Genomic DNA, 19496 nt, shown 5'->3' with positions numbered 1-19496 from the left:
TGCTCAGTGGGTTAACGATCCGGGCGTTGCCCTGAGCTGTGGTGTAGGTTGCAGATGCGGCTCGGATCCTGTATTGCTGTGGCTCTAGCATAGGCTGGCAGCTACAGCTCTGATTTGACCCCTACCCTGGGACCCTCCATATGCCACAGGTAGGGCCCTAAAAAGACAAAAGAAATAAATAAGTAAATTTTTATTGTCGTTTGTGTATTTCTATTGATTTTTTTTCTTTCCTTTTTTTTTTTTTTTTTATAGCCGCACCTGTGGTATATGGAGATTCCCAGGCTAGGGGTCTAATCAGAGCTACAGATGCCGGCCTGTACCACAGCCACAGGCACGCAAGATCCGAGCCACGTCTGTGACCTACACCATAGCTCATGGCAACTCTAGATGTTTAACCCACTGAGTGAGGCCAGGGATTAAACCCTGGAGCATAAGAGTATAGTTGATCCACAGTGTTGTGTTTGTTGCAGGTGTACAGCCAAGTGATTCAGCCATATACATGTATTTTTTTTTTCATATTCTTTTCCCTTATAGGTTATTACAAAATACTGAGTGTAGTTCCCTGTGCTAACAGTGGATCCTTTTTGGTTATCTATTTTATATATAGTGGTGTATATATGTTGACCACAAACTCCTAATTTATCCATTCCCCCCCTTCCCCTTTGGTAACCATACTTTTGTTTTTAAAGTCTGTGAGTCTGTTTCTGTTTTGTACATAAGTTCATTTGTATCATTTTTTAAGACTCCGCATATAAGCAACATCATAGGATGTTTGTCTTTCTTTATCTGGCTTTCTTTACTTTGTATGAGAATCTCTGGGTCCACCCATGTTAACTGCACATGGTATTATTTCCTTCTTTTTTATGACTGAGTAATATTCTATTGCATATACGTACCACATCTTTTTTATCCATTCCTCTGTTGATGGACATTTGGGTTGCTTCCAGGTTTTGGCTATTGTAAATAGTGCTATAATGAACACCGGGGTGCATGTACCTTTTCGAATTATGGGTTTTTTCCAGATAAGATGTCCAGGCATGGACATATATTTTTTTAAAAAAATCATTTGTTTCCCTCTGCTTATAGGAAGATAGTAAAATTCTTTCAGCGGACATTCAAATCGAAACTTAGGATCTAAAGTCAGAAGATCAAGTAAAAGGACACAAATTGGTCCATTGGGTTTGGCAGCATGTAGTTCCTTGATGCAAGTGGCTTCACTCGTGTGGTTGCAACTGATACCAGGCTGCAGAGGCTAGAGGGGAAACAGGATGGGAGGAACTAGAAACAGTGAAGGCAGACAAATATTCCAAGTAGTTTAACTCTGAAAATTAGGAGGGAATTTTGCAGAGTGGGCATTTTTTTTGTGTCGGTGTGAGTGTTTGTCATGAAACATGAGAAACGCTTGAGCCCGTTTACATGCGAAAGCAGGAGGTCCGTGGACAGGCGTGGTTTCATTCATTTACTTCTGAATTCAATGTGTCCTTTTTTTATGGAGCCCACCACTACTTACTAAATACCCACTGTACCGGTTCTTGAAAGTGACAAAGAGCCGGGAATTAACTAGACACAGTCTCTGCCCTCTTGCAGTTTGCAGTTTATTGGGGAAGAGAGGCATCGAAGACCTAGGTGACAGAAAGAATGACACTGGGGGTGGAGGGCAGTGGCGGGTGTTGAAGCAAAGTTCAAATGGAAGAAGTAGCCTCAGCAAGAGGGATCTTTCCCTATAATGAGACCATCCTGATGTCCCTTCCTAACAAAAGGGATCAAAGTGACAGATAGGAGTTTCTGTCATGGCTCAGTGGTTAATGAATCCAACTAGGAACTATGAGGTTGCGGGTTCGATCCCTGGCCTTGCTCAGTGGGTGAACGATCCGGCGTTGCCGTGAGCTGTGGTATAAGTCGCAGACGCGGCTCGGATCCCGCGTTGCTGTGGCTCTGGCGTAGGCTGGCAGCTACAGCTCTGATTCGACCCCTAGCCTGGGAACCTCCATATGCCACGGGAGCAGCCTTAGCAAAGGCAAAAAGACAAAAAAAAAAAAAAAAAGTGACAGATAGATTCAAAGGTTGCTAAGAAAAATTGAGGGAGTGCCCATTGTGGCTCATCAGGTTAAGAACCTGACTAGTCTCCATGAAGATGCAGGTTTGATCCCTGGCCTCTCTCAGTGGGTTCAGCATCTGATGTTGCTGCAAGCCAAGGCATAGATCACAGATACAGCTCGGATCTGGTGTTGCTGTGGCTGTGGTGTTAGGCCGGCAGCTGCAGCTCTGATTGGACCCCTAGCCTGGAAACTTCCATATGCAGCAGGTGCAACTGTAAAAAGAAAGAAAAAGAAAAATTATTGATACAGCCGAGTGACACACCCTTCTTAGGCAGAAGTGAGGACAAGTCCACTAGATTAAAGTGAAGCCAGGTTGAGGACAATAGGTTTAAGCCGGGCTGTTGCCAGCACTGGGAGACCTTAGAGATATCTCCGCAGCCACCTACCTCGGCTCACAAATCAAGCGTTGTCAAGGGTGATGCATAGAGCCTGTAAATAAGACTGCGAGGAATTCTGCAGAGCTGCATCTGACAGGCGGATCAGTACGCCAGCAGAGAAGGTGAAAACTGCATGAAGTCTCCAGGAAAAATCTCCAAGGAAGAGGTCCTATGGAGATAAGATACTTTTTTGGCACATTTTCTTCCAGAGAAGCTTAGGTACAGATTTTTGATTCTTTGGTTGAACACGAGCTGACATCACCGGTTTACATGTAGGAGCTTTGTATAAAAGATGATTTGTGAAACTCTCAGCTTTGTGAGAGCCTCATGGGATGGGAGGTTTGCAGAGACGGAGACCAAGAGGAGCCATCCAATCCCTATTTCCCATTTCATGCTGATTCCTCTATTAAAGTGATGCGTTGTTCTTTCTTAAGCTCTCTCTCTCCCTCCCTTTCTCTCTCTTTTTTATTCTGAAGGTGGGCAGTTGAATCCTCAATACATAGAACTCTATTATAGTCGAAATACTAAGCTTGCAGATTTTTTTTTCTTTTTCTTTTTCTTTTTTTAGGGCTGCACCTGTGGCATATGGAAGTTCTCAGACTATGGGAGCATTGGAGCGATAGCTGCTGGTCTATGCCACAGCCACAGCCACACCAGATCAGAGCAGCGTCTGTGACCTACACCACACCTCACAGCAATGCCGGATCCTTAACCCACTGAGCAAGGCCAGGGATGGAACCCACAGCCTCATGGATGCTAGTCGGATTCCTAAACCTCTGAGCCACAATAGGAGCTCCCAGATTATTTATTTTTAAAAAAACAATTCGAGTCCGTTGGTGGCTCGGTGGGTTAAGGATCTGGTATTGCCACTACTGTGGCAAAATTTCCATCCCTAACCCCAGAACTTTTATTTATTTATTTATTTATTTATTTATCTTTTGAGGGCCGTACCTGTGACATATAGAGGTTCCCAGGCTAGGGGTCGAATCAGAGCTGTAGCCTCCAGCGTACACCACAGCCACAGTAACGCAGGATCCGAGCCACGTCTGCAACCTACACTACAGCTCATGGCAACGCAGGTATCCTTTAACCTAATGAGCGAGGTCAGGGATCGAACCTGCATCCTCCTGGATACTCATCAGATTCACTTCCACTGAGCCATGATGGGAACTCCCCCTCACCCCGGAACTACTACATGCCACAAGTGTGACCCCCCAAAAAAATGAATTGAAGCACATTTTCTCTGTCACTCTCTTGCATTCTCATAGGCTTTCTTGAGTGGAGAAGAAAGGGATGGAATGAGTCAGCACCCCCACATTTACATAGGGGTGTGTGTCTCACAGAGACATAAATATATTTATTTATATGTCACTGGCTGTGTTCGGGAGGGAGAACAAATTGAAAGTAGAGAATCACTAATATAATGCAACCCCTTCATTTCTCAGGTGTGAACACTGAGGCCCACAGAGGTGATGTGATTTGTCCAAAGTCATGCAACTAGTGGCAGAGCCAGGCCTAGAAGCCAGGTGTCCTGGCTCCCAAGACATTCCACTGCCTGAGGAATGGAACAGGTAGTATCACTCCCACTGGGGGCCGTGGGTCAGTGCGTTCAGCCCAGAGCTGCCTGGGGTTCCAACTAAGGAAACCAGAGGAAAGCGTCAACTCCATATTCTCACAATTGAATGACTCAGGGATGAAACCAAAATTGGGTAAGAAGGCGAGGTTTGAACAAATGTGACCCTTCTGATTCCAAGACAGAGGCCAGTGAACCGTTGCTCCCACGGCAGCAGTCACCTTCTCAAGGTGGATCGAGCTGGCCCTGTCATGTCCAAGTTCAAACAGCTTGGTAGCGAGTCACCTTCTGGCCGTTCTGACACCTGTACTCTCTCCAGTGCAATTTGTGGTGTTGGGAAAAATCAGTGGCCCCTTGCAGAGGACAGATGGGGCGCTGGGGAAAAAGGGAGTCGGGAAGATCAGTTAGGAGGCGTCCATAGAAACCCAGGAGGGGAGTTCCTGTCCGTGGCACAGTGGTTCACGAATCCGACTAGGGACCATGAGGTTGCGGGTTCGGTCCCTGCCTTTGCTCAGTGGGTTAACGATCTGCATTGCCGTGAGCTGTGGTGTAGGTTGCAGATGCAGCTTCAATCCCGCATTGCTGTGGCTCGCGTAGGCTGGCAGCTACAGCTCCGATTCGACCCCTAGCCTGGGAACCTCCATACGCCGCTGGAGCGGCCCAAGAAATGGCAAAAAGAGGAAAAAAAAAAAAAAAAGAGAAAGAAACCCAGGAGGAACCGAGTAAGGAAGGGCTGGCTGATGGGGTCTGCTGGGTCAGAGTGCCATCACCTGGGTTAGTGGCTGGTGAAGCTATCAGCCGTGATAGTGGAAAGAAACGAAATTCACATCAAAATGGGGAGGAAAACCATTCTTGCTTTTATATAGTATGAAATGTTCTTAAGACTCGTATTGATAAGTCAAAAACTACCTAAGCTGCTGTACGTAATATCTATCTTGTGTGTTATGTCTAAACGTGGGTACTAGTCACTGCTAATGTGTATGAACCCCTCTGAGGAATCTGAGTTATAGTTTCTTCTCTTCTTATTCAGTGGTTATTTATTGAGCACCTACTATGTGCCGGGCTCTGTTCTGGGTACTTGGAATACATCAAGCGAAGTAAACAAATAGCCGTGCCCTCGTGGAGCTCAACCAGGGACAGGTGACCGAAGGAGCTAGTCTCCTGGGAAAAACAACAGGAGAAGCAAGCTAGAAAGGATGTTGTTGATTGTAATAGTGTTGATCGCAGCACAAGCCGGAAAGATGTATACTCGGACTGAGTTTCTCTGGGTCCCTCAGAGAAAGATTTTTCTAGGCAGAGAGAAGTGAGATAACTGAATGATGATGCCACAGGACTTGGCCGAATCAGTGGCTGTGATCTGGTGGCTCCTGACAGATCCCAACATCCGGGGATAAAGGCAGCACAGGAGGCACCATGGGGAAAGGCCCTGGGCCGAGACCAGATAAGGAGGTGCTGCAGACAGCGAAGAGCACCCAAAGGCATTGGCAGTTGACCTGGGTAGTCAGCCTTTAAGAGACCAAGTGACTTGTCACAGATGTCTCAACACAGGGCGGTGGGGAGAAAGCCATGGGAAATCTAAGAGCATCTGAGATTCAGGCAGGGGTGAGCATCAGTCGCTGGGCAGAAAGCAGGGCTCTTGTCACTGATCTGAGAGTCAGGGAACATCTCCAGCTTCTGGGAGGAGTAAACTGCATCCCAAGCATGGCATAGAGACAGAGGTTCAGGCCCAGGAGTGAGGAAGGGAGATGCCACCAGAACCAGGGCATAAGGTAGGGATTTTGTCACTGGAGCCCCATTATAAGCTGGACCTTTCATCCAGCCTGAGATAACAGCCAGAGGGGACTGGGTTCCTGAACTGTTAAATTTCTCTGGACTGAGCATCCCTCCCATTGATGGGAACCATAGGACCTGGTCTATAGAGAAAGGAGGTTGAGGGGACAGGAAGCAGTACCCCCTCCCTCCCCCACGCAGAAGGAGGGAGTGGGGAGGGAGATCAAGTCTCTTGCTCCTTTTGTCAGTAGGAATCCCCACATGTGGTTGCCATGGCATTGGATGGTTTCAGAGCATCCTTTTTCTGAAATAACTCAGGTATGCACTCCAAAACTCAAAGGATGGTTTTCCCAGCAGGACTGCTGATTCGAGCAGGCATGGAGTCCATATCTGCATCTTACTTACTCTTTATGTGGTTCTTTCGGCTGTCATCCCCATCCACCATTCACTCTTAGTTTCAGCTCGTGCTCCACTCCACATCTCATCCTGTTTCATCCCCCTGGCTTCCACCCTTCGTGCCTTTTCCCTCTTTGGAGGCTCACCTCACCCTTCACTCAGCTTGATGCCGTCTTTGCCTGATTCAACATCTTCCTCGGGCGACAATTCTGTAGTGGACCTTCCGTTTGATTCTCCAACCCACCCCCACAGTAGCAGCACTACAACTTGGATGATTTCAAAAGTCTGGTCCACACACTGCCACTGATAACCATGCTGAGGCTGACTTCCAAACAGTCCTTCTGTCTCTGCACTACTTAGCTCAGAATCAAAGTCCCAGGAGTAAGCATCTGACTGCCCCAGGTTCATGGTCCCTGGGAGGTGGATCCTTCAGCTTCCAAAGGGGGAGCTGAGACAGGAGGCAGGTGCCTTGAATTGCCTTCTTGTCAAACCTCATCACAGCGAGTAATTCTCCCAGAGGGATATCTGGTGCTAATCCGAAGAGATCAGTGCTGTCCAATAGAATAATAATGCAAGCCACGGGTCATTTAAAATCTTCCAGTACTATGCTGAAAAAGGCAGAAACAGGTAAAGTTAATTTTAATATTTCATTTAACTGTTATTTCCCAAATATCATTGTGTCAACATGTAAATCAATATAAAAATTATTAGTGAGATGTGTTCTTTCTTTTCAATTGTATGTTATTGAAGTAGGGTCGTTTATAGTGTGTTAGTTTCTGGTGTACAGCAAAGTGATTCATTTATATATTCTTTTTCATATTCTTTTCTACTAGGGTTTATCACATGATATTGAATTATGGTTTCCTGTGCCATACAGTAGAGCCTTGTTGTTTTTCCAGATAGGTTCCTTTTTGTTGTTTTAAGTCTTAGGAATCCAGGGTGTATTTATTCTTATAGTACAGCTCATCCAGATGCTACATTTTCATTAGAAATATTTGATCTGGAGTTCCCGTTGTGGCTCAGTGGTTAACGAATCCAACTAGGAACCATAAGGTGGTGGGTTCGATCCCTGGCCTTGCTCTGTGGGTTAAGGATCCGGCGTTGCCGTGAGCGGTGGTGTAGGTCGCAGACGCGGCTCGGATCCCGAGTTGCTGTGGCTCTGGCGTAGGCCAGTGGCTACAGCTCCGATTCGACCCCTAGCCTGGGAACCTCCATATGCCGCGGGAGCGGCCCTAGAAAAAGCAAAAAGAAAAAAGAAAAGTAACTCTAAGTTTATCAATACCCACAAAAATTTTTCTTCAAAGTTTTTCCAATTTTCCTTACAGGTTTTGCAGCTAATTTATATAATGCCGGCTGTTACCATTTAAAATATTTTGTACATTGAGCCATAGCATAAATTCATTAGCTGTATTATTGATTTGTATTATAAAAAGTTTCCGTTTTAATGCACTTTTCTAGCTAGGTCACCAGTAAGCTTCTTCTCTTTCCTTAGAGCTTCAACTATCTCTCGTTGATACACACTATGATATCAGTGAGAAAACATACATCGCACTATTTTTTATCGTTGTTAAATATTTGGTAAGAATTTCTGTTTCGAGAAAATCTTGACTATTGACAGTACCGTAAATCTTTGTAAAACTCTTCCATGACTCAACTCACGAATCTAGATAAAGACACAAGATTATCACATCTATTGCTTTCTGTTCCTTTCCATAAACGGGTGATGATTCATAGGACTGAAATGCGTGCCCTGCATAATTTTAACAACCATAACACTTTCCATAGTGTCTGCTTTGAACATGAACAAAAATATTTGCAACATATATCATCTGCTGGGATGAAGCAATAAGGGAAACATCAGTCTCTTGTTTTGAAATTCCAATAAATCCAGATTTTTGACTGAACATAACTGGAGCACCATCTGGCGTGAGAGAAACTAATGTTTTTCATATCTAACTGAAATTCTTCTTTATCGAATGTCAAAGATTCAAAAATTCTAGTGTACTTTTTTTTTTTTTTTAAAGCCGTGAATTTACGGAGGTTCTTGATAACCTTGGAAGACCTTTAAGGAGTTTCCGCTGTGGTGCAATGGTAACAAATCTGACTGGTGTCCAAGAGGATGCGGGTTTGATCCCTGGCCTCGCTCAGTGGGTCTGGGATCCAGCGTGGTCGCGGGCTGTGTTGTAGGTTGCAGACGCAGCTCTGATCCCACGTTGCTGTGGCTGTGGCTTAGGCTCGAAGCTGTGGCTCCGACTGGACCCCCTGGCCTGGGAGCTTCCACATGCCATGGGTGCAGCCCTAAAAAGCAAAAAAAAAAAAATAAATAAATAAACTTGGAAGACCTTTAAGATTAAACATATTCAAAGTATTCATTGGCCAGTGTCTCATGGCATGACTCAGCTAAAATTTGCTATATTTCAAAATTTGAATTAATTTGGCTTTGATAAGTTCTTTTATTCTATGGCTATTTGTTTGGTGGCTTCACTGAAGATTGTTCACTTGTTATGACATATCGTTTTAGTCCTTTCCACATGATTTTCTAACAGAATTTTTATAACTGAAAATATAATTTCTTTTTCTCGCTCCTTTTTTTTTTTTTTTGTCTTTTTTTGTCTTTTTGCCTTTTTATAGGGCCGCTCCTGTGGCATATGGAGGTTCCCAGGCTAGGGGTCTAATCAGAGCTGTAGCCACCAGCCTATACCAGAGCCACAGCAACTCGGGATCCGAGCCACGTCTGCAACCTACCCCACAGCTCACGACAATGCCGGATCCTTAACCCACTGAGCAAGGCCAGGGACCGAACCCACCACCTCATGGTTCCTAGTCGGATTCGTTAACCGCTGTGCCACGACGGAACTCTGAAATGTAATTCCTTTTGCCATCTTTCCATTAGCAATTGTGTGTATGCCTGTGTGGGCAAGACTCATTTCATAGCTGGCCAAATATACAATCTCTGATTCTATGGCAGTATAGTTGACTTACAATGTTTTGGTAATTTCTGCTGTACAACAAAGTGATTCAGTTATACATGTACACAATTAAACATTTTTTGGCTCAGTATTTTATTCTGATTTAGGCAACTAATGTCAGCAGTTGTGGGAGTTCCCATTGTGGCTCAGTGGTAACGAACCTGACTAGTATCCATGAGTCTGTGGGTTCCATGCCTGGCCCAGCTCAGTGGGTCAAGGACCTGGCATTGCCGTGAACTGCAGTGTAGGTCGCAGATGTGGCTCTGAGTTGACGTTTCTGTGGCCGTAGCCCTAAAAAGAAAAAAAAAAAAAAAGGCAAAAAAAACCAGTTGCAGTAAAACATAAATAACATAAAATTTACCATTTTAACCATTTTTAAGGGCACATTTCTGTGGAACTGATACATTTGCATGGTGCAACCATCACCACCATCTAGTTCCAGAACTTTTTTTTCTTTTTTGGCCGTGCCTAATGCCTAACACGAAAATTCCCAGTCTCCCAGTCCAGGGATCCAACCTGCACTGCAGCAGTGACAATGCCGGTTCCTTAACCGACTAAACCACAGAGGAACTCCATCTGCAGAACTTTTAAATCTTCCACAATTGAAACTCTGTATTTTTTGTTTTTTTTTTTTTTGCTTTTTAGGGCCACACCCAGGGCATATGGATGTTCCCAGGCGAGGGGTCAAATCAGAACTGTAGCCGCTGGCCTACGCCACATCCACAGCAACGTGGATTCAAGCCACATCTTCAACCTACACCACAGCTCCCGGCAACGCCAGATCCTTAACCCACTGAGCGAGGCCAGGGATTGAACCCACATCCTCATGGATGCTAGTCAGGTTCGCTAACCACTGAGCCACAACGGGAATGCTAAAACTTTGCGTACGTTAAAAATTTCCCTCTCCCTGCAGCCCACAGCAACCACAATTCTATGTTCTGTCTCTATGAATTTGACTCCTCTAAGTATATCGTATACATGGAATCATACAATATTTGTCCTTTTGGCTTATTTCATTTAGTATAATGTCTCTAAGTGTCATCCATGTTGAACCAGGTATCAGAATTTCCTTCCTTTTTAGGGCTGAATACTATTCCATTGTAAGTACATACCACACTCTGTGTATCCATTCAGCCATCAATGAACAACTGGACAATTGACTGACTTCTAGCCTTTGTCTGTTGTGAATAATACTGCTGTGAACATGAGTGTCCCCAAATCTGTCCCTGCTTCCAATTCTTTTCGATACATATGAAGAAATGGAATTTTTAGATCATATGGTATTTCTTTTTTTTTTAATCTTTTTGCCATTTCTTGGGCCGCTCCCGCGGCATATGGAGGTCCCTAGACCCTATGGGGTCTAATCAGAGCTGTAGCCACCAGCCTACGCCAGAGCCACAGCAACGCAGGATCCAAGCCATGTCTGCGACCTACACCCCAGCTCACGGCAACGCCGGATCGTTAATCCACTGAGCAAGGGCAGGGATGGAACCCGCAACCTCATGGTTCCTAGTCGGATTTTGTTAACCACTGCACCACAACGGGAACTTCTGGTATTTCTTATGTTTAATTTTTTTGAGGAATTGCTGTACTGTGTCCATGTCAGCTATGGAACGCACACTGGCAATGCACAGGGTTCCAGTTTGTCCACATCCTCAATAGCACATGGTATTTTCTAGGTTTGTTTGCTTGTTTTGGTAGTAGCCATCCTAATGGATGCCAAAAGATATCTCATTGTGGGTTTTCTGCATTTATTAAAATTTTATGGGGTGTTCCCATTGTGGCTCAGCAGAAACGAATCTGACTAGGATCCATGACGTTGCAGGTTTTGATCCCTGGCCTCGCTCAGTAGGTTGCAGATCTGGCGTAGCCGTGAGCTGTGGTGTAGGTCCCGGACATGACTTGGGTCCCGAGTTGTGTGGCTGTGGTGTGAGCCGGCAGCTACAGCCCCAATTTGACCCCTAGCCTGGGAACCTCCATATGCCGCAGGAGCGGCTCCAGAAAAGGCAAAAAGACCAAAAAAAAAAAAAAAAAAAAAAAAAGTTTTATGGAAGTGTGGTTGATTTACAATGTTGTGATCATTTCTGCTGTGCAACAAAGTGATCCAGTTATACATGTGCACACATCCACTCTCTTTCAGATTCTTTTTTTGATTTGCGTTTTTTTCATTTCCTTTTTAGCGCTGCACCCAAGGCATATGAAAAGTCCCAGGTTAGGAGTCCAATCAGAGCTACAGCTTCTAGCCTACACCACAGCCACAGCAACTCGGGACCCAAGCCACGTCTGCGACCTACACCACAGCTCACGGCAGTGCCGGATCCGCAACCCGCTGAGCAAGGCCAGGGATCGAACCTCACGGGTACTAGTCAGATTTGTTCCACTACACCACAGTGGGAACTCCTGATTTGCATTTTCCTAATTACTACTGACATTGGGCATTTTTTTCATGTGCTTCACCAATTCTTTTTATTTTTCTTTTTTTAAATTTTTTTTTACCAATTCTCTTTTAAATATTGAGAGAGCACTTGTCCAATTCAACTGTATATTTGCTAAAAATGCCTCAATATGTTCCACTTTATTATTTTTAAAACTGTTGCCTGCACAACATACAGCATTTTGATTTTGCCTTGCCACAGAAAACTGCACTTGACATTCACTGTGAAATTTGTGGCATTATCTTCCTCCAGTCCCTTTATTTCTTTCTATTTTGATCATAGCATTAGCCTCTGCATCTGCATTTGATTCTGCCTCCATTGTATACCTTCGTTTTATTTATATTTATTTTTTGTCCAAAGAAAACCTCAACTCTTTATTTTATAGTTCACATAATCTTTAATTTAAATAAATGAAAATTTCATTTTTTAATCAAAGTATAGTTTATTTTCAATGTTGTGTTTGTGTTACATTCAGGTGCACAGCAAAGTGATTCAGTTACATATACATCACATGTGTATATATTTAACATATATATAAAGAATATATATATTCTTTTTTTGGATTCTTTTCCATGATAGGTTATTATGAGCTACTGAGTTGAGTTCCCTGTGCTCTAGAGCAGGTTCTTCTTGTTTCTTTTCTTTCTTTCTTTTTTAATAGCTGCACCTGCAGCATATGGAATTTCCCAGGCTGGGGACTGAATCGGAGCTGCAGCTGTGACCAGATCCTTAATCCACTGCACTGGGCCAGGTATCAGACCCATGTCTCCTCAACCACCCAAGCCACTGCAGTCGAATTCTTAACCCCCTGTGCTACAGTGGGAACTCCAGTTATTTATCTATTTTATATATAGTAGTGCCTTTATTTTAATCCCAAACTCCTAATTATCCATCTTTCCCCGCCTTTCCCCTTTGAGGACCAGAAGTTTGTTTTCTATGTCTGTGAGTCTATTTCTGTTTTGTAAGTGAGGTCATTCGTATCATTCTTTTTTTTTTTTTTTTAGATTCCTCTTATAAGCAATAGTGTATGATATTTGTCTTTATCTAGCTTTCTTCTCTTCATACGATCATCTGTAGGTCCCTCTATGTTGCTGCAGATGGCATTATTTCGTTCTTTTTTTTTTTTTTTTTTTTTTTTGTCTTTTGCCTTTTCTAGGGCCGCTCCTGTGGCATATGGAGGTTCCCAGGCTAGGGGTCTAATCAGAGCTGTAGCTGCCAGCCTACACCACAGCCACAGCAACTTGGGATCCGAGCCGCGTCTGCAACCTACACCACCGCTCACGGCAACGCCAGATCCTTAACCCCCTGAGCAAGGCCAGGGATCGAACCCACAACCTCATGGTTCCTAGTCGGATTCGTTAACCACTGTGCCACGACGGGAACTCCTATTTCATTCTTTTTTATGGCTGAGTGCTATTCGATCGTGTATATATACCACATTTTCTTTATCACTCATCTCTCAACAGACCCTTTTTAGGTTGCTTCCGTGTCTTGGCTCTTGTAAATAGTGCTGCTGTGAACATTGGGGTGCACGTATCTTTTTGAATTATAGTTTTCTCTAGGTATATTCACAGGTGTGGGAACCCTGGCTCATGTGGCAATTCTACTTTTAATCTTTTCAAGGAATCCCCATGCTGTTATCCATAGTACATCCGTGTACATTCCACCAACCATGTAGGAGGGTTTCTTTTTGTCAACACTCTTTCCAGCTTATTATTTATAGCGGTCCTTTTTTTTTGGATGACAGTCATTCTGATTGGTGTGAGGTGATGCCTCATTGCAGTTTTGATTTGCGTTTCTCTAGGGATTAGTGACACTGAGCCTCTTTTCATGTGCCTGTTGTGTGTGGCTTCATTTTAAATTTAAAACGATTTCTACCTAGAAAAGTAATTGAAGTGTAATGAAAAAGAACATGTGTATTGATTTAATTACCAATTGCAATTTATAGGTATCATGCAACTCATATTGTCTGCATAAAATATTCCAGTCGGAGTTCCCGTCATGGCTCCGTGGTTAACGAATCCGACTAGGAACTCATGAGGTTGCGAGTTCGATCCCCAGCCTTGCTCAGTAGGTTGAAGATCCGGCGTTGCCATGAGCTGTGGTGTAGGTTGCAGACGCAGCTTGGATCCCTTGTTGCTGTGGCTCTGGCGTAGGCCGGTGGCTACAGCTCCGATTCAACCCCTAGCCTGGAAACCTCCATATGCTGCGGGAGCAGCCCTAGAAAAGGCAGAAATTAAAAAAATAAAAATAAAAAAATTCCAGTAAACATATGACAGGGCTCTCCATCAGTGTACAGACCTAAATCAGTCCGTATACACCAATTACATAGGTGGTGTGTTCACCCGGAGTCCCAGGGCGGTGCACAAGTGGCCTGCCTATAGCAATGTATATGTGCCTTACCATATAACAATAATATTGTCTACAATGCAATTATTTGTTCGTCCTAACCACAATCCAGTGGAACCAAAAAAATTTGCTATACTGATTTAGTTTTGAAATTTTCCTGATTAAGTAAAGCTACACATTTAGGTCTCTTTCCACTGCTCAGTGGTTATATGTGGCTAGTGTCTACTGTATTAGATAGCAGAGTTCTAGAAGGTCAAAACAGCAATCAACTGAGTGATGTCACTGCTTAGTTTCTTCCCTAAAGAAACTCTGTACACGTGCACAGGAAGGCATACAGAGGGATGTTTCTTGCAAAGTTGTCAATGTTGTTTACAATGACCGCCAACCAGTACAACCCTCGTATCCATCAATTGGGTTATGGCCAAAAAAGTGTGGGTATCCATTCTAAGGACTTTTATGTCACAGTTTAAAATAGGGATTTTTTTTTTAATAGGGACTTTTATGTCACTCAGTGGCTGAGTGGAAACAAATCCGATTAGGAACCATGAGGTTGCGGATTCGATCCCAGGCCTCACTCAGTGGGTTAAGGATCCGGTGTTGCCATGAGCTGTGGTGTAGGACGCAGACACGGCTTGGATCTGCTGTGGCTGTGGCTGTGGCTGTGGCTGGCAGCAACAGCTCTGATTGGAGACACCCAGGCTGGGAGCCTCCGTATGCTGTGGGTGCGGCCCTAAAAAGCAGAAAACATTTAAAAAATAAAATAAAAAATAAAATAGATGTATGGTTAGATCTCTAAAACATATCACTAGATGGGGAAGGGAGAAAAGCAAGCTGTACAATGTGATGTTATTAAAAAAGAAATAACACATTTTAAAATTGATTAGATAGACAGACAGACGGATGAAGATAGATACACACCAGAGTGGTTACTTCTGTGCCTCTGTGGAAGGAGGGAGGAAATTTAGACTAACTTGGATATAATACGAAAAATGCATTCATGTCTTGGTCATAAAACTAATTTAGAAAAAAAGAACTTAAAAAAGGAGACCTCTTGGAGTTCCCGTTGTGGCTCAGAGGGTTAAGAACCTGACACAGTGCCCATGAGGAGGTGAGTTCCATCCCTGCCCTCATTTAGTGGGTTAAGGATCTGGTGTTGCCAGCAAGCTGTGGCACAGGTCACAGATGCAGCTTGGATCCTATGTTGCTATGGCTGTGGCATAGGCCAGCAGCTGTAGTTCGATTCCACCCCTAGCCTAGGAACTTCCGTGTGCCACAGGTGGGGCCCTACAAAGGAAAGAAAGAAAGGAAAAAAAGGAAGAAGGGAAGAAGGAAAGGGAAGGAAGAAAGGGGAAGTCTTTTTTTTTTTTTAATGAGCAGGATCAGTGTAATTTTTTTATGATTTTATTTTTTCCATTATAGTTGGTTTACAGTGTTCTGTCAATTTCTACTCTACAGCAAAGTGACCCAGTCGTACATATATATTTTTTTTTTCTCGCATTATCCTCCATCATGTTCCATCACAAATGACTAGATATAGTTCCCTGGGCTATACAGCAGGATCTCATTGCTTATCCACCCCAAATGCACTAGTTTGCATCTACTAACCTCAGACTCCCCGTCCATCCCACTCCCTCCCCCTCTCCCTTGGCGGAAGGGGGAGTCTTGATCAAAGTGGAAAGATGAACAAAGGCACCAATTAAATAGAAAGAATTAACCATGATACAGATTATATGGTGTCTAAATAAGTGTCATCACATGGTTACGATATTTAATGCATACGGCAAAACTAATTCTTCAAAAAGAAGATATACAGGAGTTCCCACTGTGGCTCAGCAGTAATGAACCTGACTAGGATCCATGAGGACGAGGGTTCGATCCCTGGCCTTGCTCAGTGGGTTAAGGATCTGGCGTTTCGGTGAGCTGTGGTGTAGGTTGCAGACACAGCTCACATCTGGCGTTGCTGTGGCTGTGGTGTGGACCGGCAGCTACAGCTCTGATTCGACCCCTAGCCGCAGGTGTGGCCCAAAAAAAAAAAAAAAAGATATACAAATTATACAGTGGCCTTTCTGTAAACTGAAAATGAGAAATGCCAAAAACAATGATCAAAACTGATTTATGAGGCTGGCCTCCCCCAGCATTTCGGAGAACAGCCAGATTACCCATCACACGCTCCTACTGCCTCAGAAGCCTCTAGACCACCTTCCCAGCTGGCGTCCAGCCCCCTGACCTCAGCATTTTCCAAGGCACAAATTGTTTCTGTAGTTCCTATCTTCATATCTACTGTTCTTTTTCTTCTGCTCCCTTTGTTTCTTAAATATAAATCTTATTAAGTTGCAACTAGGATCCAAACAAGGGAAGAGGTGGGGGTTGGGGGGGTTAAGTCTAATTGTTTGGAATCCTCAATTTGCCCTTCTTTACCTTAAAGTTTCAAATTAATAAACACCCCAGCCCTAGTTTTTTGGCTCCTCATAGATCAAGTTTACCCCAAGGCCGGCAGCACATGGATTGATTAATTTAATCCTGACCCCAAATTATCTGGCCTCCTTGACACAGACTGAGTAAACAGATTAGTTAAGAAAGACAATTTAATCAGCAGAGGGGCTTGGGAATCTTCTTGAACTTGGTGTAAGTGTCTCGAAATTGGAGCTTCTTGGGAGCATTTGCTTCAAACCATTTCCTAAATTGAAATTGCATTCCACATCCCTAAGATCACAGCCTTTCACTAAAACAGGATTATGGAAACTGAACTATCCAAGCAGAGGATGTGTGTCTGGGAATAAAGCTGAAATGAACACATCTATAAAAAGTAGAACAATAGTACCAACAAAGACAGCATGATTCATACTGCAAATGACAAGAGGAAAAAAATAAACATGGGAGCATTAACTTCAGAAAGTATAAAATACAAGGACAGTGATAAGACCTAATACAACAGTTGGAGTTCCCCTCGTGGCTCAGTGGTTGACGAATCCAACGAGGAACCATGAGGTTGTGGGTTCGATCCCTGGCCTTGCTCAGGGGGTTAAGGATCCAGCGTTGCCGAGAGCTGTGGTGTAGGTCGCAGACGCAGCTTGGATCCCGCATTGCTGTGGCTCTGGTGTAGACCGGCGGCTGCAGCGCCATTCGACCCCTAGCCTGGGAACCTCCATGTGCCGCAGGAGCGGCCCTAGAAAAGGCAAAAAGACAAAAAGATTTAAAAAATTAAAAAATAAAAATAAATAAAAGACATAATACAACAGTAATGAAAAGACCTAACTGATCGTGGTAAAAATACATAGCTCCGGAGTTCCTGCTGTGGCACGCAGGTTAAGGATCAAGCATCGTCTCTGCAGCAGCTGGGGTCATTGCTGAAGCGTGAGTTCCATCCCTGGCACTGCACAGTCATAGGTTAAGGATCCTGCATTGTTGCTTTTACAGCCTAGTTGCAGTTCAGATTCGATCCTTGGCGGTGAGAACGCCCATGTGCTGCAGCTGCGGCCAAAAAACCCCCAACAAACAAACAAAAAACAAAGACCTTTTAGGTGAGTTGTTTTTTTTTTTTTTTTTTTGTCTTTGATCTTTTTTGAACAGCCAAGGCATACAGAGGTTCCCAGGCTAGGGGTTGAATGAGAGCTACAGCTGCCTGTCCACGCCACAGCCACAGCAATGAGGGAGCTGAGCCGAGTCTGCAACCTACACCACAGCTCACAGCAACACCAGATCCTTAACCCACTAAGCGAGGCCAGGGATCGAACCTGAAACCTCATGGTTCCTAGTCGGATTCGTTTCCACTGTGCCAAGACGGGAAGTCCTAGGTGAGATTTTTAAAATCTAGCTATAGGAGTTATATATGTAGCTATAGCAGCTACAGCTCCGATTAGACCCCTAGCCTGGGAACCTCCATATACCGCAGGATCAGTCCAAGAAAAGGCAAAAAGACCAAAAAAAAAAAAAAAGGTAGAAACTGTCCAAGAAATTTTGCTTTGTGTTTTTAAATACTTTTCATTGTAATTGCCATTTATTTCTATTCTATGACTTGGGTAAGGAGAAAAGTCTTACAAGGATTTTCCTTGACTCCCAGAGAATATACAGAGTTTATATGCTGGCTGGGTTCATCATAACTACATCAGTAAGAAAAATTAACCTCCTGTGATAAATGTAGCTTACATTATTGAGGAAAGAAACAAAATTCCCTCCAACAACCAACTCTAGCAAATGCCATTTCCTGATACAGTTATTTATTTATTACTAAATAAATAATAATAAATAAATAAATAGTTAATGATCCAGCATTGCTGTGGCTGTGGTGCAGGCCGGCAGCAATAGCTCTGTTTGGACCCCTAGCCTGGGAACCTCCATATGCCACAGGTGCGGCCCTAAAAAGGACAAAAAGACAAAGAAAAAAAAAAGTAGTTATTTGTATGAAATTTTAAGAAACACTAACAAAAATAAAATTAAGCAAGAGGTTAACAAGCTTTTCTCATTCTGACATATCAAAATACAAGAAAATCAGGATTTGAATAAAAAAATGATAATATATCAGGCCAAATGAAAAATTCCAAAGGCAGAAATTGTGCAAGTCAAATTACATATCTGATAAAAACAAACTATAAATGAACAATATCAGGTTAATAAAAAAAAAAACAAAATACTTAGAATTTTTTAAAATCCCCTGTAAAAGTTACTTTGGGGAAAAGAGGAAACGAAAACTTCAGTTTCTGTTTATGCATAAAAGAACACAAAAAGAACACTGACTTTCAAAACTGATGAGATGGGGCAATCCAGTAATCAGAGGCAAAAAAATCATAATTTTAACTGCATTCACTAAGAAATCATAAAAAGAAATGTAATAAAATGTTATGGGAGGAGTTCCCGTCGTGGTTCAGTGGAAATGAACCTGACTAGCATCCATGAGGACCCAGGTTCAATCCCTGGCGTTGCTCAGTGGGTTAAGGATCCTGCGTTGCCATGAGCTGTGGTATAGGTCGAAGACTCGGCTTGGATCCTGCATTGCTGTAGCTGTGGCTTAGGTCAGCTGCTGTAGCTCCACCCCTAACCTGGGAACCTCCATATACCACTGGGGTGGCCCTAAAAAAAAAAAGAAAAAAAAAAAAGATGTTACGGGAAAGAGCTAAATGAACTAAAATAGCACATAGATGGAATCAGTCATGATAAAAGTAGCAACTGCTATAACAATAGAAACAAATGTGAAATAAATCCATTATCTGGATATTTGATAAAATCAATAAAATAAAACTCTAGAGAAATTTGCCAAAGAAAATCATGCACATATTTCAAACTTTGGAAATAAAAAAGGAGGTTTAGGAGTTCCCGTAGTGGCACAGTGGTAACAAACCTGACTAGTATCCATGAAGATGCAGGTTCAATCCCTGACCTCGCTCAGTGGGTTAAGGATCCAGCATTGCTGTGAGCTGTGCTGTAGGTCGAAGACATAGCTTGGATCTGGCCTTGCTAAGGCTGTGGTGCAGACCAGCAGCTGCAGCTTCAATTTGACCCCTAGCCTGGGAACTTCCCTGTGCTGCAGTATG

At 43.4% G+C, this 19496-nt stretch overlaps 1 protein-coding gene across 16 annotated transcripts in view; it reads left to right on the top strand.

Moving 5' to 3' along the window:
• The window catches only part of TNRC6A (trinucleotide repeat containing 6A), a 244869-nt gene that overhangs the window by 42352 nt on the left and 183021 nt on the right, over nucleotides 1-19496 (top strand). For 10 of the 16 annotated variants that reach the window (XR_002341000.1, XR_002340999.1, XM_021081315.1 and 7 more), the window contains exon 2: nucleotides 3922-4047. The exons of the other annotated variants lie outside the window; for them this stretch is intronic. Coding sequence is in view for 8 of the 10 variants with exons in the window: in XM_021081315.1 (XP_020936974.1) it covers nucleotides 3968-4047 (80 nt within the window). In the remaining 2 variants the exon portion in view is untranslated. The remainder of the gene's footprint in view (nucleotides 1-3921; nucleotides 4048-19496) is intronic. 16 annotated transcript variants of the gene reach the window in all.

This window comes from Sus scrofa, unplaced genomic scaffold (genome assembly GCF_000003025.6).
Source record: "Sus scrofa isolate TJ Tabasco breed Duroc unplaced genomic scaffold, Sscrofa11.1 Contig1431, whole genome shotgun sequence".
Classification (NCBI taxonomy): domain Eukaryota; kingdom Metazoa; phylum Chordata; class Mammalia; order Artiodactyla; family Suidae; genus Sus; species Sus scrofa.
The sequence above is the reverse complement of the archived record's forward strand: the minus strand, read 5'-3'. Positions and strand labels throughout refer to the sequence as shown.